This window comes from Electrophorus electricus, chromosome 25, assembly GCF_013358815.1.
Source record: "Electrophorus electricus isolate fEleEle1 chromosome 25, fEleEle1.pri, whole genome shotgun sequence".
Lineage (NCBI taxonomy): Eukaryota > Metazoa > Chordata > Actinopteri > Gymnotiformes > Gymnotidae > Electrophorus > Electrophorus electricus.
The window spans coordinates 7,436,455-7,453,822 of record NC_049559.1 but is presented as its reverse complement, the minus strand read 5'-3'; the positions used below and the strand labels follow the sequence as shown (position 1 = coordinate 7,453,822).

Genomic DNA, 17,368 nt, shown 5'->3' with positions numbered 1-17,368 from the left:
GGTTGAAGATAAGTTAAATCAACAGCCTATATTTACAATATAGTCCACCAAAGGCCTTTACTTTTGTTAATGCAGGCTAGTAAACATGAATAAATTGTTCACCACTGTTATGTATGTAAAAGCAAGTGATCGGGAGATGCGAAAAACAAAAGGAAAATGTCTACTCTGTGTTTATAACTAAGACTATGCATGTCATGCACTTCGATGCTCTATTTAAACTGCAGTCCTTCAAAACCGAGCAGTGCAATACACATGTACATACAAATTACACGAAAACCTTGAAATTAAGCAACCTTCATCTGAGTCTCTTGTCTCCTTTTACAATAGTTTTCGGATATAACTGCCGCAAATACGATGTAATAATTTTGGATTCCTTTGGCCGTGTACGTTCACTAATGTGAACCGAATTTATGTTAAGAGTGTTATCTCGATGTAATAATGGCATCACGCCATCAAATCAATTAAATAAACTAAATAAAACTAAACCTGTAATACAGCGCCCCCTGCTAACCAAATAGCAATTCACGTCGAATCCAGTGTCTTTATTACTTCCTATGGTATAGCCCGAGTTATTTAATCCGTTTTTTAGCATTATGCGCAATTACCGTACATATTGTAGGTTAGCCTGGGAATCCCAGGTTAAATGTAGACCTCCTCTATATAATTTACAAACATCAGAAATTAGTGGGAAAAGCACTGGAAAGAAAGACAATACAGTTTTACCTAGAGGTAAATAATTTATTTGTTTAACATAATTCTGGCAATTGGTAAACAAATATGAGAAACACTGAATGGCATTGCAGTCACACCAGAGTCTGCAAGAGAACAGATAGTGTAATACATAAAATGAAACTATACGTGATACCAAGGCATTGAAGAAGTTATTCTTTACACAAAATCACCTTCCACACATATTTATATAAATGCATTTTTTCATATTTTATAAAATATTGTTTATTTATAATATTTATCTCTGTACATACCACTACAGTAGATACACTATTTTACAATGGCAACAAGCTTTGTGCTGGTGGTGTGAGCTGCATGCTGCTCTGTCCGAGGGTCTCTGGCTTTGAAAGTGCATCCGATCTATTCACCCTGTTAAATCCTACAGGGGGTACGTACACAGGAAAGAATGTCTCATGAACCACATAACTTCATGCGCCCTCCATGTCTTCCCACGATTCAGGCTGTGAATGGGCTGGGTGTGCAAGTGTAACACTGCCTGCAATGAGAATGAGGTACTGGATTTGTGGAGCTCCTCCCCCACTTCCCCCACACCAATCCCCCAGGGTCTCTGGACAGGATTAGTCTGCCAGCAGCAGCAGCAGCTGACACTGTGCATGTGACTGCCCTAAAGGAGGTCTTGAGCCTCCCACTTTCACCCATCCTTCTCCTTTGCGCAGCTTGCAAGGTCCGAGTCCTTTCTGTCCCCTTCTTCATCAAGCCAGGAAGATTGGTTTCAAGTGTTTCTCCATTTTTTCCCCTTTTCTTTTCTTTGTGTGTGTGTGTGTGTGTGTGCGTGCGTGTGTGTGCATGCGTGTAAGAGACTGTGTGTGAGTGAGAGAGAGAGAGAGAGAGCAGAACGTGTGTGTGTGTGTGTGTGTGTTCTTTATACAAGTCTTTAAAAAAAATGATGTCACTTAGGTGCCAAAGACTCACACTGTCATACAGCAGAGTCAGGTCTATAGAGTTCTGTGCTTTGATCCAGTCACGATTGGCCGGGCAAACTCCACAAAGTCATCTATGAGGACCGGCCATGCTCCTGAAATACAACAGTTGTCCTATAATTACAAGTCCTCATTTTAAAGAGGATTATTTCAGATCTCTTGAAATTAATTCCAAACTGCTACTCTCCAACCCAGCATATACACCAATGTATTTATCACAATTACCTTCATTCGGACATAATTATAGTGCTATACAAGATGTGTTTTATTTGTTGTTAATAAAATGCAAATTACACAAGCACACATACCTTCCTCATCATAGTTTGACATGTCATCTGCAATCATGTTGCCAAAATCCAAAAGTAAGTTCCATGTATCTCTGGGAATTGATCGTTTATGGTGCTCCTATTGAAGACACATGAAGAAGAAAGAGCTAAAACCGATGGGCCCAAAGAAACTTCAAGTCCATCAGAAAATGCTCCAGCAATTCTTTTTTTCCCCCCAAAAAATCAGTCTCTGTATTGAAATGAGGTTCAGGATAGATGGAAAAATCCTCAACCAGTTAATCTGGAAAAATCTGGACGTGAGGGAAGTGAGATAATTTATTTTTGAATATGCTCAGTCTACAGTTATAATAGTAGTACCTTTGAAAACCAAGGATATTGACATGCTTTGTAAAGAGCTATGAATATTGTTTTCAAAATCACAGACACGAGAACATATACATTTTTACATATTATGCACTGCATGTGTTTATTTGTGTGATATTTTCCACATTTCCTTATTTTGACTGGATCCATTATTAGGGATAATTCTATATATCATTGTGCAAAATATTTGCATCTGCTTTTTTTTTTTTTTTTTACATTCTCTGAAACTCTGAAAACTTACCAACAAAAATGTATTCCAGAGGTCAAGAAACTTGAAGCGGCCCGTCAGAACTAGATTCCAGTAAGCAACTGCCATCTCTAAATCTAAAATTCGAAACAAACATGAAAGTAAATTCCCAAAGCTTGCTCAAATTCAGACAGAACTGGTGTATTTTCACCCAGTGTCCCATAGCCATCATCACCTAAACCTTTTTGTCCAGGATTCTTTGCAAAATTGAATGTAAACTGGTAGAAGTCCTTAAACTTTCCACTATCCTTCAGTTCCTGTTCAAGTCGAGGCAGCGCAATCCGGAGTTTCTCTGAACTGTCACACCTACAGACAAGAAGACAGAAGTCATGTTTGTCTGACGTTAAACTGCAGGCATGTTCCACAAATCTAAAAACAAGACTTAATGGTATGGGGCAATAATCACGTGTGCTATGATGCCAATGTGCCCAAATAGCCTTTTGACGATGTAATAGCGCACCCTAGTTCCATCATGCCATCAAGGAACTCTTTCCTGCTGAACTCGCACTGTGTTGCTGCATGGAACTTCCAGGCGACTACCAAAACACTTATGCTGGCTGGGTCCAGATTGAGATCATCACAAAACTGTTGTATTCCATCAATCCCAATCTTATTCTCATCCTGAGGATCTGAGAAAGACAATACCTTACGTTTACGTTCATATATATTATAAAAATATATATATTAAAACAAAAAAAATTTATATATATATATATATATATATACACACACACATATATAGCACACTAACTTCTGTCACAAGACCTATACTAAGGAACAACAGTTCTGCTTAAGTACTAAACTCATGCAAAATGGTGTGAAAACTTGCCTTTGTATCTGTTGTACAGCTGCTCCAGCTTCTTTCTATCTACTGAGGTTTTCATGGATTCCTTAAAGTATAGATCTGGGTTCTGGAAGTAGTTGTCAGTGGCCACTTCTAGTTTCCAGTCATTCTGAGTAAGGCAGTAGACAGCTGTCTTCTCCCCTGCTTGTGTGAAGGACATGAACTGGCGAACTTTGTCCTTCTGTGAAGACTTCAGCTTATGCTGCACGGACACAGAGGACAGGTCCTCAGTCATACACTCTGACAAACGGAGAAAGACACTCAACAGTGTGTACAAACAAAGACAAGCAAATATACTGAGAGGCAAAAATGCACACATTCAGAGACATAAGACAGGAGTAGGCAGTAAGTAGTAAGAAAACAGTAAATAGTGTTAATCAGGCACTCGGGTTTTACCAATCAAACACCTAAGTTACAATTTTCAGTTACAACAAACATATTAAGCAAGTTAAGCAAGCATTGAGATTTGTTAGCCTGTAGCCGAGGACACATGCTCAACTGCGACAGGCCACTTGCAAAACTAGCTGTTGGCTTGTAACATGAGATGGCAGACTTCTGGTGAGTTCTGGGCGTCCAGTTCAAAAACAAACCATGTTGTGAACCGAGTAATTTCGTTATACGGACTAAGTTCTACCTTATTTCACTATTATGAAATTGACAACAACCTGGCCATTCTTATTCACAACGGCATAAATAAAGTACAAATGTATTATATATTTAAGAACAGATAATGTCGTTTGGGGGCGCAAACAAATAATAGATCGGTTTTATTGAAAACTAGCAAAACTGGTTCGTTTGATCATCGACTGCGCAAGGACGACGCTCTCCAATTACGCACGACTTATATGAGTTTTATTAAAATCACCAGCGAAAGTACACGTTGGACAAGTGCTAGGTTGGGTCTGTCAAGATCAGCAGCCTGTCCGCCGTCGCTGGCTAACATCTAATTCTAGGGTAGTTCGCTACTATAGTCCACACACCAAAAAGGGAAAGGTACGTGCAAGGCGACAGCGGACTCCAATATCAACAACTGACCTTCCTGCTCATAGCCTACAACATTTCTGCACTAAATCGTAGTGGTACGACAGAGGCTGACGATAACCCGTTTGAGCTGCGCCACAATGACACGTATCAGACACCCTTCGTTCCTCCTCATAGTAACGGTAAATAATACCGTTTTGTTTTAGTTTTCAAATCACCTACCATTTTATCACCCGCTGTTTGACCAAATTGATACCCAGTAGTCCCATATACGGCTGCGCATAAGCGTCAAGGGAATGCGCTAAAGATGCACTGAGTTTGCGCGCTGATTCTCTAATATATTGGGAATTGTAGTTTTGAAACCAGAAAGCGACTCTTTTTTACATACGTATATGACAACTAAATTCAGAATGTTTAAGCAAAAGCACGTTACACAGTGTACTCTAATAGAAATGACTACAATAATAACATTATTATTATTATTACTATTATTATTATTATTATTATTATTATTATTATTATAACAATAATAATAGTTGTTGTTGTTGTTGTTGTTGTTGTTGTTGTTATTAGCAGCAGTAGCAAGAGTAGTGGTAGTAGAAATAATATTATTGTAAATTTTGTTTAACCATGACAGCTGTGTAGAACCCATACAAAATACAACTGAAATAATTAAGGAACTTTTGTGCTTCTGGTTTTAGTTGTTGTTGTTGTTGTTGTTGTTGTTGTTGTTGTTGTTTTAAAATTATATACTGTATAGAGCTGAATAAATTGCATAGTCCACCAAGCCAAATAAAAATAAAATAAAAATACTATACTGTGTGTGCTGGCCTTTATATACATTTTTTAATTGCATCAGTTTCAGACAGTTTATATATGTTTATATATATATATATATATATATATATATATATATATATATATATATATATATATATATATATATATGTGTGTGTGTGTGTGTGTGTGTGTGTGTGTCTTTACTTATCACGCAATCACGCATCACTTAATAAATGAGTCATAATAAATGAGTAAATATGTAATAAATTAATAAAGAAGACCGAACTAGAAATTAAGCTTCACTATGACAACTTAATCTCAATGGTAGTGCAGCCTTTTGAGAGGGCTGATTATCTGAAACTTATCTTAGTTTCACAGATGGTACGCAGCATGTCTGTCTTGTCAGTGCTTTAGATAAAAACCTATTTGAACTTTTGCTAAGGGTAAAAACTGTATTTTTATGTAAACTCTCATGAAGACACAAAATGATACCAACTGCGTTTTGGTTTAATTAACAGTTTGTGCTGAAAAAAATATTTGATCAAATGTTTATTCAAATGTACGTATTAAGTTTAATTCATCTAAACCATTCCTAGAGACGTTTGCAACCATAAATTATTTTGCTGGGCTTGATAACAGCCGTCTGAATATGAGCTACCCGCCAGTGGGAGTCACCCACTAAACTCCCTTAAGCAGTAGGAGGGCGGTATCCGAAGCGGTTGACCAATAATTTACTCTGAGCATAAAGAAAATAACGATACGACCCAATCATATTGTAGCAGAGGTGTGTCTTTGGGGAGGAAACCATTGTGTTGCGTCACACGCATGGTCGTCCAATCCGGTTTGGAATGCTGCGGACACCGCCAAGCTCAGTTTTCGCCGGAGCCGAAGAGGGTGTAGTGTGCCGTACTGCTGGCTTCATTCAGCGCCGGTGTTTGGGAGAGAGAGGGGATAAAACGCGAATGCAGTCGACCGTAAGCTATTGCATATCAGGTTCGGCGACGAGCATGTTACGATGGGAGTACGCTAGTAAACTGAAGCAGGATTCGTCCCGTGTTCAGACAGACAACAGGAGGGTCTTCTATCTTTGTTGAACATTAGCTAGCCACATCTGCCAGTTAGCTGGCGATATCAGCGGCAATCGCCGGCGGTTATTTAGCTAGCATGGCTTGCTAACTAAACGAGCTAGTAGTGGAGAGCAGGCTCAGATTTAGCTATCGCCCACTTGTAAGGAAAAATGCCTGCGATTGTTTTCTTCGCCGGTTAGCTAGCCAACAGTCAATTCGCCTAGAATAGCCTAGCTATGTCGCTAATCTCTTTACTGTGGTGGTGTTGGTGGTAAGCAACCTAGGCGTTAGTTACCTAGAGATGGCTATCGTGACTCTCGAGGTAATTGGTTAGCTAGCTAGCTAAATCGTGGTAATGATGGTAATCCAGCGGCTCACAGAAATGAAATTAATACGACACTCCATTTCTGAGAATGATCTTGCCTTATGGGGCTGTGCGGCTAACGTTGGCTAATTTCTTGTCTTCTGTCATGCGGGCTCATTAGTTCGCAGATCTCTGCGTTTTTAGCTCTTCACGTTTACAGCAGTCTAAACTAGTTTAACAGGTGTCTGTCTAAACTTATGTATATTTTGACTATCAGTTGATGATCATCTAGGCCTTTGAACGGACGAAAAATCAGTTGTCTTAGATTGCTGGCATGCAGAAGTGGCTAACAAGGCAAAAGCGTTGGCCTAAGATATTTTTTTATTAGTATGCTTTTATAATACAAAATTCTAATGCAATTATGAATTGTTTTTCCGAAGAAACATCATAGCTAGCTGCCTACACCCTACTGTCTTCGCCGACCTTCAAACATATTTGGCTGCTCTGAGGTAAGTAACGTTAGGTAACAGAAGTTCATTTTTATATGACCAGTAACAACTGTTTTCTTGATCTCAGGTATACTCAAATGAAAGTTTCTTTCGCAGATACAGAAAGAAGACTCGCCTGTGTGAATTTGACTAGCTAACCGGCCAGTGTCGATAAGCAGCTGTCTTGCTTATGTTCGCATCCATTTTGTTGATGCGAGTTAGCTAGCTAGCTAGTCGTACAAATAAAGGTTTTATCCACTAAAATAAACAGTTTATCGTCGTTGCAAACAACTTTTGCATGATAACAGATTGCAGTGACATTTCAGTATTATTTTAAACTTTTATATTATTTGTCTTATTGTTTCCTGTTTTCAGAGGGGGTTTCAGACCTCCTCTTCCTCTATCCTTAAAGCTATGTTAGCTAGCTGGTAAGCCCATGCCAACAAAACCCCAGGACCCAAGAAGGCAGGCTATACAAGACAGTATTCAGTCGTAAGTTTAATGGAAAGTTCCCATAGTTCCGTTTCAGATAGCCAATCTAGCGTGATGCTGTTTGCTAAGTGTTGCATTGACATACATGGTTTTCGTATTGAACGGATCAGCGTCGGCGAGCACGTTTTGTGTGCATTTAGATAAGGGTTTCGTTACAAAACAACGTGTTTCCAAACCAGCTAGCTAGCTCACTTTGCTAACATGCTTTACATTATACCTACTGACTGGCCCTGTTTGTTGACTTTGTTCCTCTCGTACAGGTTGTAACAGATGGATGGCTTAATTAGTTCCCATCCTGCAACTCATTAGATTGTGTTATCTCAGTATTTTGAAACTTAGGAAAGTCGGGGGAAACGTACGTGCGGTTATAGAAAAAACCTACTTTTGTATAAAACGCTAGAACAATCAAAACTTGGTCACGTCGATTGGTTTAGGTAACTTTGGATAAGTATGCACACGCAGTGTAATATAATGATTCCACCATGTCCCGTTTTAGACCAGACAAGTTGCTGGAGTCCAAACGGTGGAGGGAAATGCCCTCCAAGTCATTAATGTTGCATCGTGTGGAACGCGTACTCATTCACGTTTTAGCTGTCTGGGCTTTGTGATATGGATATCTCTCAGTCACGTAGATGCAGTGGATTTGGGGAAACTCATGAAAGCAAACTGCGGCCTACTGTAGCCCCTCCTTTTGAGATCAGCACAAGCTGTCAGGCCAAAGGGGAATATAGAGCATGCACTCCAGCTGCAACCAGTGTATTTATATTGTATTAAGTGCTACTTTGGTGATTTAAGTAAAACCTTGCTACTATATATTACAAATCAGTGTTGCCTAAATTGGACATTGTGCATCAGTTTAAAACAAATGTTTGCTTGTAACCTCGGTTACGGCAGTGCCGTTGTACTTTTGGGGCCAAAAATGCTGTCTGTCTTTTGCAGGCTTAGTCTTTTGGGAACACTTGGATTCTCCAGTAAGACCAAGCCTTTGCTCCTCTTCCCCAAGGATCATGGCCAAAGATGTGAGTGTGTTAATATTTTTAGTTGCAAGTGAATCTCTTCTTTCATTACTATGAACAATGATGCAGAAGTTGTCATAATTTCTCTTCCTTCCTCTCCTCAGGCCGGTCTGATTGAGGCCAATGGGGAGCTGAAGGTTTTCATTGACCAAAATGTGAGCCCTGGCAAAGGTAAGGAATGCAGCAGATTATATTGCCAGCCATGGAACTTTTAAAAATAGTGATGTTTTGTGTTTAGGTTGTCTTGCTTGACTTCCCAGTCTTCTTGTTATGGTTTTTCAGATATGTTTTAATGTCATGCTTAAGATGGTACTGGTAGGCTGCCTAGTTGATACCCTGAGTTCATTGAAAGAGTGACATTGCACACATGGTATACTAATTGGATTATTCAAAATTTTACACTGTAGGAGTTTTGTCTTTAGTGACTGTACATCCACAGTCAGTTGCAGTGGGGAAACAACTGTTGCCAAAAACACTGGGCCCTTCAAATGTCAACATCGCCCCACAGGTGGTAAGTGCTTAGTGAAATTTAGTAGTATTGATTAAATAATTTACATTTTCTTTGGGTGATTTGATGTCACAATTGAGTAAATTTGCTGTTTTCAACCCCCTGCCTGTCTACCATTTTGAGCTGTGAGGGTTACCTTGGTTCCTGTGTGCTGTTCAGGTCATTGGTACACCCCAGCGGCCAAGTGGGTCCAATGTGCTCCTTATGAACAGTCCCCACACACCCAGCTCTCAGTTCATCACTCAGAGCCAGCCTTCTGATGCTTCTCCATGGTCCTCAGGGTGAGCCCCTATCGAAACCTTCCTACCTGCAGTTAGTAAGCCTCATTTTCGTTAAGTCATGTTTTTGAAACAGAGCAGCAATAAGTTCATTGTAATATCCGTGGTAATGCTGTCATATGGATAATCATGCATGATCTCTGTGTGGTCCATTTTATGCACCCGAAGGAATAATCTATTGTCTCATTATACTTGGATAATGTCGTGCATTATTGAAGTTGATGTGTCTGTACTCTGACTACAGGAAGAGAAGTAAGAAAGGGGAAAAGAATGGAAAAGGGCTGAGGCATTTCTCCATGAAAGTGTGTGAGAAGGTACAGAGGAAGGGTGTCACGACGTACAATGAAGTAGCAGATGAGCTGGTGGCTGAATTCAGCTCTGCTGACAACCCGATTTCCCCCAATGACGCGGTGAGCAGTTTCCTGTGGCTGCCTAGAGGCCATTGTGGCACAGCTAGTTTTATGCTTTAATCGATCCTTGGGATAATGAACGAATTTAAGCGTGCAGCGTTTCATACATTCCTTTATGGCATACTGCTGCACAGAAGGGTTTGGAGATATCTTTGCTTTAATTCTCCTCCACTAATCCTTTAGCTGTTCAGGAGCTGACTCCTAAATCAGGGGTTGACCTTTGGTGTATGGTTAGTTATAATTATTTTCTCTATTTCTCTCTAGCATGTCTATGATCAAAAGAACATTCGGCGGCGTGTATATGATGCCCTTAATGTCCTGATGGCAATGAACATAATCTCAAAAGAGAAAAAAGAGATCAAGTGGATTGGCCTTCCCACCAACTCAGCCCAGGAATGCCAGAACCTGGAGGTGGGTTCTTCATTTGTTCTGTTTGGAACTGGATACCAGCTGAGCAGACATTAGTTTCATACTCTATAATCATGCTGCCCCTCCAACTAAGAGTTGAGCATATTAATTGACTTGCGAGGGCAGCCATGAGGGGGAACATTTAACAGGTGGTAAACAGAGGCTTGACTGCACTTGAAACTGAAATGCCACCACTACATGAACTAATGGACCATGTATTTTTCGGTTTATTTGCTGGCCTCACAAACCATTAGAGAAACGTAGGCTAAAGAAATCCCCAACGCCTTCACAGTATTTGTCGTCATTTTTATTTGTCGGGTGCCCGTGCAAAATGTTTGGTTGCATGTGTCAGTGCAAGGTGACCTAGATGAAATCCAGCTCTTTAGTTTAGAATGGTCTGTCTGCTGTTGAATTACCAAAATTAATGTCAGTGGAGTTTTTTTCAGCATACATTTAAATAAAAATATTGCCTAATAAAGGAAAAAAATAATTTGACAGCTTTCTGTTAAACAGAGGACATCAATGTCATTATCAGTAGGTTTAATACGGCCCTTAGAAAAGATTTTCTGACTTGACGCTTCCTTGTATATAGTGCTCTGTTGTAATTCTGATTCTAATAAGAATGTACTTGCTGATTATATTGGCATTAAACTACATGATAGTACATTTAAAATTGCTACTAATCTAGAGGTGCTGCTGAGAACAAGACCAAGTTTTAAAAAAGGTAATGAGTACAAAAATATGGACAACTATTTTTCAACTCAGCTGGACAGGGTTGCACAATATCCTTCATTTGTCAAATGTTATCCCGGTATTACAATACTGACACTACAGAAGGGAGCATGCTGCAAAAAGTCCTTCAATTATCACTGCTTCTTGGAACAATCTAACATTCCATCTGAGTGTTCTGTAGGTGTTTTGTTGATGAATTGTGCTATTCAGATGATCCAACACCAGTGTGTTTTTAATATATTCGAAAGTGTCTCAACTGTGGTGTGTATACAATATGAATATATTCTTCTTCACATTGTGTGGTTTTCATTTATCTAACATTCATAAAAACATGAAATGGTGCTGTTGAGGAGGATTGAGGACTGCAGTTGAGAACCTAAACAAATAGCATTTTCTTCTCTTTCTAGGTGGAGAGGCAAAGACGCTTGGAGAGAATTAAGCAAAAACAGTCACAGCTCCAAGAGCTAATTTTACAGGTAGCACATAAATTATGAAACTCCATTTTAAAATGTTGGAAATGCTGTATTTCAAAGCTAATTCCTTGTGCATTATAACACCCGTGCATAGCAAATTGCCTTCAAGAACCTTGTGCAGCGCAACCGCCAGACAGAACAGCAGACGAATAGGCCGCCACCAGACAATTCAGTCATTCACCTGCCTTTCATCATCATAAACACCAGCAAGAAAACGGTCATTGACTGCAGCATCTCCAATGACAAGTAAACACTGATGTTTTATTCCAACACATTATGTTCTACAATCGAATGTTTGTCTGTTCATTAGGTTATTGCGCGTTGCGGATATATTTATTCATTTTTGTAATTGTAATGAGAAGAACCACTGTTTAGACAGATTAGATTCATGTAATTTGTATCGTTATGTATTCCGGTATGTCATGTTGGGTGTCTGTCCTCCATTTGTTATGTCGTGTTGCGTTTTTTTTTTTGTTAATTTCATGTAGTACCTTCTAGACACCAATGATCTCCTTTGCTTTCATGCAGGTTTGAGTACCTCTTCAACTTTGACAGCATGTTTGAGATCCATGATGACATTGAGGTGTTGAAGCGCATGGGCATGGCCTGTGGACTGGAGGCAGGGAAGTGTTCTGCTGAAGACCTGAAGATGGCTCGCAGCCTGGTACCCAAGGCTCTGGAGCCTTACGTCACAGGTCAGCCAGAGAACCTTTCAAACACTCATTCCTGACAAAATGTTTGTGACCATTTTACATGTTTCAAAATAATGTTACCAGGGTGTTGCTAACACACCTTTACTTAGATACTGCTATATAATTAGTCTGTTTCCCTTGCACTTTTGTAGTGTCCAAATAGGTTGACATATCATTTTAAATCATATAAGTCATATTTGTGTAGAACTAATCCTGCACCTGCATTGGTAGCTTATAGCTTTCATAAACAGTTAGTGGGTACCACTAGGGCCTTTTTGTTTGGTTTTGGGTGGGTGTGTGGTACCCATTAGTGTGGGTGGGTGTGAATATATTGCAAATTATAATGTCAAATTACAAATTATTTGCTTTTTGTAAAGCAGAGATGGCACAGGGACCCATCAGTAATGTCTATATGACAGGAGCGTCATCTACTAATGGTGGACGCTACCATGTTGGCAGGTGAGTCAAAGTTTCTGTACTTTGTGGAGTGATGGGCTGTTAGCAGGCTCACCAAACAAAATGTACAAAGGTAGGGCTTTCCAGATATCTGCATATTCTGCAAATTTATGTGAAAGTAAAATTTTACATGATGAAAATATGAAAGTAAGCTTAAACAATGCTCATGTTTTCTATTCTATAATCATGCTGAGGAATGGCTAGTTTTTGTTGGTTATTTTTTTTCTGTATTTGATATGGGTTGGATGAAGTCAGTACTTTATTTGATGACTTCTAGGGAGTGTCATCTATGTTGTTTTTTGGTGTGTGTATGTGTGTGTGTGTGTGTTTAGTTTTTTTTCCCCTTCTACTTTCTTGTCATAACAGTGGGTTGGTGCATTATATCAATAAATAAAATATGCCATCATTCTCTCTCTCACTCTCTCGCTCTCTCTCTCTCTCTCTCTCGCTCTCTCTCTCTCTCTCTCTCTCTCTCTATATATATATATATATATATATATATATATATATATATATATATATATATATATATATATATAATGTATATGTGTGTGTGTGTGTGCCTCTAGTGACTTGAGAACATGTTTTAAGTGTTGCTTTTCATAATCATTTATTTTTCTTTCTAGCCAATCAATCATAGGCGGGATGAGGTAGGAGAGTAGACTGATGCTGGCTCAGTCAACACTTACATTTCTTTGTTATTCTTTGTCTCTAGTGACAGTGGGGCTGATGGAACAATGGCGTCAAGCTCTAACGACTCGCACTACAGTGGTTCTCGTGTTGAAACCCCGGTTTCTTACATGGGCGATGACGACGATGAGGAGGAATATGATGAGAACGACGATGACGACTAACCTTCGCAGCCCTCTTTGTCATGCACAGTTCTTCCAACGGCTGTATTCAAGGGATTTATCACTCGCTCAAGCTCCCTCTTCCCCTCTGCTTCTAGCACACCTTTTAGATTCTCTGCCTCCCCGTCTATCTGATGCAGGCATTGAGGAGCATGGGCTTCAGAGGTGTGTTATTTTTGTCCTGCTGTATGGCTTCTCCTGTTAAATTGCAGCACACCGTTGGGTGCTAGTGCATATTATTGGCCCTGCTGGGTCTAGTTTAACAGAAGGACTTGAAGGAAAGTCTCCCTGAAGTAGCAGAACTCTGCCATACAGTATGTACTCAGATCGGATCCTTCCTTCCAAACGAAACCCTTGCTCAGCCATGCAGCCACTTGCTGTTGGAGAATGTGTAGGTGTGATCGCTATGTGAAATGGTTAGAATATTCTCCTTTTCACTTATTGTTTGTTTTTGTTTTTTTTGTTTTTTTTTTAATGTGCTGGCTCAATTCACTTTCTGAATATTCAAGATGGCTGTCTTCTCCTAGACTGATGGTTCAGAGAATTGGTTCAGCCAGCTGCCATTTGGCCCCGTCAGGGCAAGTCTTTGGATCTATGGACACTTTTTCATATGATTGGATGAATTCATGGATTTCTTTTGTAGATGCCCGCCCCCGCCCCATGTCTGTTTGGCTTCCTGTTAATCCGTGGGCAGCTGTTTTAGGGAGTTCTGTTGAACAGTTATTCTTTTGGTTTTGTTTCAGCTTGAGCGGTAAACCTCCTGTTCTCTTTTCAGCTGACCGGCATCAGGAAATCAGAGAAACTTTATTATCTGCTGAAGTTTATAGAAATCGAGGTACTTTGTTTAAATAACGTGTTGAAAACCTCTGAAAATTAGTTTCTAGTATACTCTCCAAGTCAGTAACACTACGGAGTATGTATGATTATTGATGTGTATCCCAATATGGGATATAGTTCTCTTTTGGACTCCCCTTGAGAATCTTAAAATAAATAAATAAATAAATTTAGAAAATTAAAAAAAAAATTGTTGTACTGACTCCACAAAGGCAACTTTTCTGTAATCTAATGAGTTTGGAAATTAAAATATAATGTTTTAAAAAAACAACAACATTGAATTCAATGTGATTATTCATGACATTAATGTAATGGTACTAATTATAATAACACTGTTTTTTTATTTTATATATATATATATATATATATATATATATTATATATAATAATTTTTTATAAAAAAAAAAAATTCCCCTTCCTGTGTCTGGATCCTGATACCTGTTTAAGAAGAAATTACTATTTTTGTTTTGCCTTGTCCCTTGTTCTCATGGTTTGATTAATCCAAATGGACTTCAAGCTCGCATACTCTACTGAAAAGATCACAGAAATTTGACATGATTTGCATATTCAGAAGTTCTGTAAAAACACCTGTTCTTGTAGTACCACATCAAAGCTGCTTGCTGCAAGCTTTACCCTGGTGATAATGGGAGCTGCTTGTCTTTGTGGAGTCTCAAGAGTAATGGCTTCATCTTTTAGTCTGAAATTGTCAGCTGTAACCTCTATGTGGCAGTATGAGAGTACCTGAGATTTCTTAAAGGTTTTGGTATCCGTAAAAGACCATGATGGGCATAGGCTTTATGTTGTTGATTAGGTTAATGTTCAAGCACTATAGTTATAAAATGGAATGAAACTAAAGTGCAGTATATTAACAATTGTAGCATTAGGTACGAGCATGTAGATAACAAACACACTGTTGCATATTATGTAACTATTGGGCTGTCACAGTTTAAATGCTTCTTTTGAGGAGTTATGTTTTATTTAACTGTCAGGAATGTCAAAATGCAGAAGTATGATTTTCATGAAAGACATCTTTAAAGTAGGAAGCCCCTTTAATATTTGTGTGTGAGAGAAATGTACACAAGTCCAGTTCACTGTAAGAAGAGGGTTTTTCCTGCTATTAATGGTTTGTGTGTTTGTGGTTTTGTCTTTGTCTTGTAGGTTTAGTATCCCCCGATCCAGAATTACTCTTTCACCACGGCTTGGTAGATTCTCACCTCGCTGGCTGGGATCTCTGATAGCATCCTTGTATCGAAGGCCTTTGTGAAGTTTTCAATAAAGTCCAAGTCTGACTGGAACCTGATCTGTCAAAAAAACAGACACAAATAATGTACAAAGTTCCTACATTTTTATGTTAGCATTATGCAAATAAGGTGATCCCAACTAATCCATTTTATATGTAGACTGGGGCCATCAAACCTAAAATCACAATAAAAGGCAGTTGTATTTTAAGCTGTACCACCAGTCATACCTTATTGGCCCAGAGCAGGGTGGTGCCAGGCCTACAGAAGTACTTCATTGTGAGCAGGAGCTCATCCAGCCAGTTGTGGTGGTAGACTATGTCTGCGCACAGGATGTAGTCATAGTTGTAGATGGAGCTGGGGAACTTTCTGTCCAGCTCCTCCCCCCAGACCAGCCCGGCCACCTGCGGTGTGTATCTGCAGCGGCCACGTGTGTTGCGCCACAGGTTGAAGCTCAGGTTGTTCAGGATTTCTGGTAGATCTGTGGCCGTCACCCACGCACCTACAAGAAATGCAGCCCAGAGACCTTTAATTGCACAGTTCTTATGTAAATATAAGCTAATGTATCATTGCAGAACAACTTGTTTGGTCACAAGGTTCTCTGCTGCTGTGCCCATTTTCTTTATAAACCTGTTATAACAGTTACCAGTTCAAATGGTAAGAGTAATCCATGGTTTTAAGCAAAATCTTTTAATGACAAAATCTGGCATGCATTCCTCCTGTACCTCTGAATTGTTGCGCTCACTCACCCATTAAGCTGGCCACAATGGACACAAGCCCTGTTCCTGCTCCCAACTCCAGCACTGCTTTATCCTGTAGACTGAATTGTTCTTTATTCTTTTCCAGGTAGTTACACAGATCCACTGCCTGGACACACAATTTATCCACTGTTCATCACATTAATGATAACCAAACCTGCCAGTCATCTCACTCAGTTCTCACCCCTGGCCAGGTGAGGGCGCCAAATGAGTCAAGTGATTCGCGGATATGGATCTCGTGCCCAGAGAAATGGAATGTTTCCATTCCTAGTGAGTAGAAGACATTTGGCTTGCAGGCGTTGTGCCTCTCCAGTGCCTCTCCAGTCATTACTTTACTGTCCAGTTCATCTGTCACATAGGAACGCGAAGTGCAAGACAGCATCATTTCAATCAGTGAACTTCACTACATTCACACAAATGAGCATCACACCTCTCACCAGGCATATGCTTTATATCATGTCAAAGCAAATTATTGCTCAGGTAATAATCTACTTACCCTCTTGTATGATGTTTGGTGGGGGTTTGATGTAAACTAGATTCTTAGCTATTTCATTCCTCTGTCCACTTGTATAGGTTTGTTCTCTGCCTATTTCCATTGTGTCCAATTCTAATAGCACTTTTTCTTGGGTTCTCAAGCTTTTTAAGAACTTCAAGAGTATTTTCCACAACAGTCAATGAAAAACTAGAACATTTATAAACCACTCAATAATAACAGAAATTATCATTAGTAAATAACAGCATTTAGGCACAGTAATAAATGTGACAATGCAGCATGCATAATCATTAAAAGTGTTGCCTGTTCTTGGTTATTTAGTTCATGTTTTCCTTTCTTCTTGCATACTCACTTAAGCATTGCCTCTTTCAGTGTCCTGCACAAAGCCGGACTTCCAAACCTTCCTGGCTGTTGGCATCATCTGGGCATCCCAGAGTTTATAAAGCTGCACTGTCTGCCTTGACCTGCCCATGGCATCACTGAGCTATATTTAATAAGCCCTGTAAATGAAAGACTGAGATGGGGATGGGGGAATAAAGCAGTTCAAAGCCACAGCGTGATGGATAAAGACTTTGCCCCCAGACTCACTGATCCCTCTGGCAGGAGCCAAGTCTGTTCAGATGCTTTCTGAACAAAACTGGGAGGACACATTGATTCACTTATATTTACGATGGCCTCAGCTGCTGAATGATTGAGAA

General features: G+C 39.5%; 3 protein-coding genes across 13 annotated transcripts; 1 reads left to right on the top strand and 2 right to left on the bottom strand.

Moving 5' to 3' along the window:
• Nucleotides 1–717: 717 nt before the first annotated feature.
• Nucleotides 718–4,702, bottom strand: dcun1d2a (DCN1, defective in cullin neddylation 1, domain containing 2a). Of its 7 annotated transcripts, none has more exons than XR_003409492.2 (8): nt 3,397–3,930; nt 3,028–3,196; nt 2,743–2,873; nt 2,562–2,644; nt 1,979–2,075; nt 1,663–1,765; nt 984–1,108; nt 718–815 (listed from the first exon to the last, which is right to left on the bottom strand). XR_003409492.2 is itself a non-coding variant. In XM_026995845.2 (8 exons), exons 2-7 carry the CDS (start codon nt 3,644–3,646, stop codon nt 1,686–1,688), a joined length of 810 nt encoding a protein of 269 aa, XP_026851646.2. In that variant the 5' UTR covers nt 3,647–3,651; nt 4,615–4,702; the 3' UTR covers nt 718–1,108; nt 1,663–1,685. The 7 variants fall into 7 exon arrangements, 6 of the variants coding, with proteins under 6 accessions (XP_026851646.2, XP_026851653.2, XP_035378919.1 ...); XM_026995845.2 differs by adding an exon at nt 4,615–4,702 and having other exon boundaries at nt 718–1,108; nt 3,397–3,651; XM_026995852.2 differs by adding an exon at nt 4,615–4,679 and having other exon boundaries at nt 718–1,108; nt 3,397–3,613.
• Nucleotides 4,703–6,061: 1,359 nt separating this feature from the next.
• Nucleotides 6,062–15,410, top strand: tfdp1a (transcription factor Dp-1, a). Of its 4 annotated transcripts, XR_003412247.2 has the most exons (14): nt 6,062–6,146; nt 6,984–7,052; nt 8,463–8,542; nt 8,644–8,710; nt 8,947–9,050; nt 9,207–9,328; nt 9,570–9,735; nt 10,000–10,146; nt 11,283–11,351; nt 11,443–11,594; nt 11,877–12,043; nt 12,421–12,499; nt 13,212–13,512; nt 15,340–15,410. XR_003412247.2 is itself a non-coding variant. In XM_027032525.2 (13 exons), the coding sequence occupies exons 3-13, from the start codon at nt 8,531–8,533 to the stop codon at nt 13,348–13,350; spliced, it is 1,224 nt and encodes a 407-aa protein (XP_026888326.1). In that variant the 5' UTR covers nt 6,062–6,146; nt 6,984–7,052; nt 8,463–8,530; the 3' UTR covers nt 13,351–14,427. The 4 variants fall into 4 exon arrangements, 3 of the variants coding, with proteins under 3 accessions (XP_026888326.1, XP_026888333.1, XP_026888345.1); XM_027032525.2 differs by lacking the exon at nt 15,340–15,410 and having other exon boundaries at nt 13,212–14,427; XM_027032532.2 differs by lacking the exon at nt 15,340–15,410 and having other exon boundaries at nt 6,107–6,165; nt 13,212–14,427.
• On the bottom strand, nt 15,218–17,084 carry zgc:172067 (S-adenosylmethionine-dependent methyltransferase domain-containing protein). Of its 2 annotated transcripts, none has more exons than XM_027032554.2 (6): nt 17,023–17,084; nt 16,674–16,824; nt 16,362–16,525; nt 16,169–16,286; nt 15,650–15,921; nt 15,218–15,482 (listed from the first exon to the last, which is right to left on the bottom strand). In XM_027032554.2, the coding sequence occupies exons 2-6, from the start codon at nt 16,771–16,773 to the stop codon at nt 15,363–15,365; spliced, it is 774 nt and encodes a 257-aa protein (XP_026888355.2). In that variant the 5' UTR covers nt 16,774–16,824; nt 17,023–17,084; the 3' UTR covers nt 15,218–15,362. The 2 variants fall into 2 exon arrangements, with proteins under 2 accessions (XP_026888355.2, XP_026888363.2); XM_027032562.2 differs by having other exon boundaries at nt 16,169–16,232.
• Nucleotides 17,085–17,368: the final 284 nt, after the last annotated feature.

Coding starts and splice junctions, on each gene's coding strand:
- zgc:172067 (XM_027032554.2), bottom strand. CDS start 16,773: ATGGAAATAGGCAGAGAACAAACCTATACAAGTGGACAGAGGAATGAA. Junction 15,922..16,168: donor CATTGTGGCCAGCTTAATGG/GTGAGTGAGCGC, acceptor CATTTCTTGTAG/GTGCGTGGGTGACGGCCACA. Junction 15,483..15,649: donor CCCTGCTCTGGGCCAATAAG/GTATGACTGGTG, acceptor TTTTTTTGACAG/ATCAGGTTCCAGTCAGACTT.
- tfdp1a (XM_027032525.2), top strand. Junction 9,736..9,999: donor CGATTTCCCCCAATGACGCG/GTGAGCAGTTTC, acceptor ATTTCTCTCTAG/CATGTCTATGATCAAAAGAA. Junction 12,500..13,211: donor GGACGCTACCATGTTGGCAG/GTGAGTCAAAGT, acceptor CTTTGTCTCTAG/TGACAGTGGGGCTGATGGAA.
- dcun1d2a (XM_026995826.2), bottom strand. CDS start 3,730: ATGTGTGCATTTTTGCCTCTCAGTATATTTGCTTGTCTTTGTTTGTAC. Junction 2,874..3,027: donor GATGGCATGATGGAACTAGG/GTGCGCTATTAC, acceptor TCTTGTCTGTAG/GTGTGACAGTTCAGAGAAAC. Junction 1,766..1,978: donor GTCAAACTATGATGAGGAAG/GTATGTGTGCTT, acceptor GTTGTATTTCAG/GAGCATGGCCGGTCCTCATA.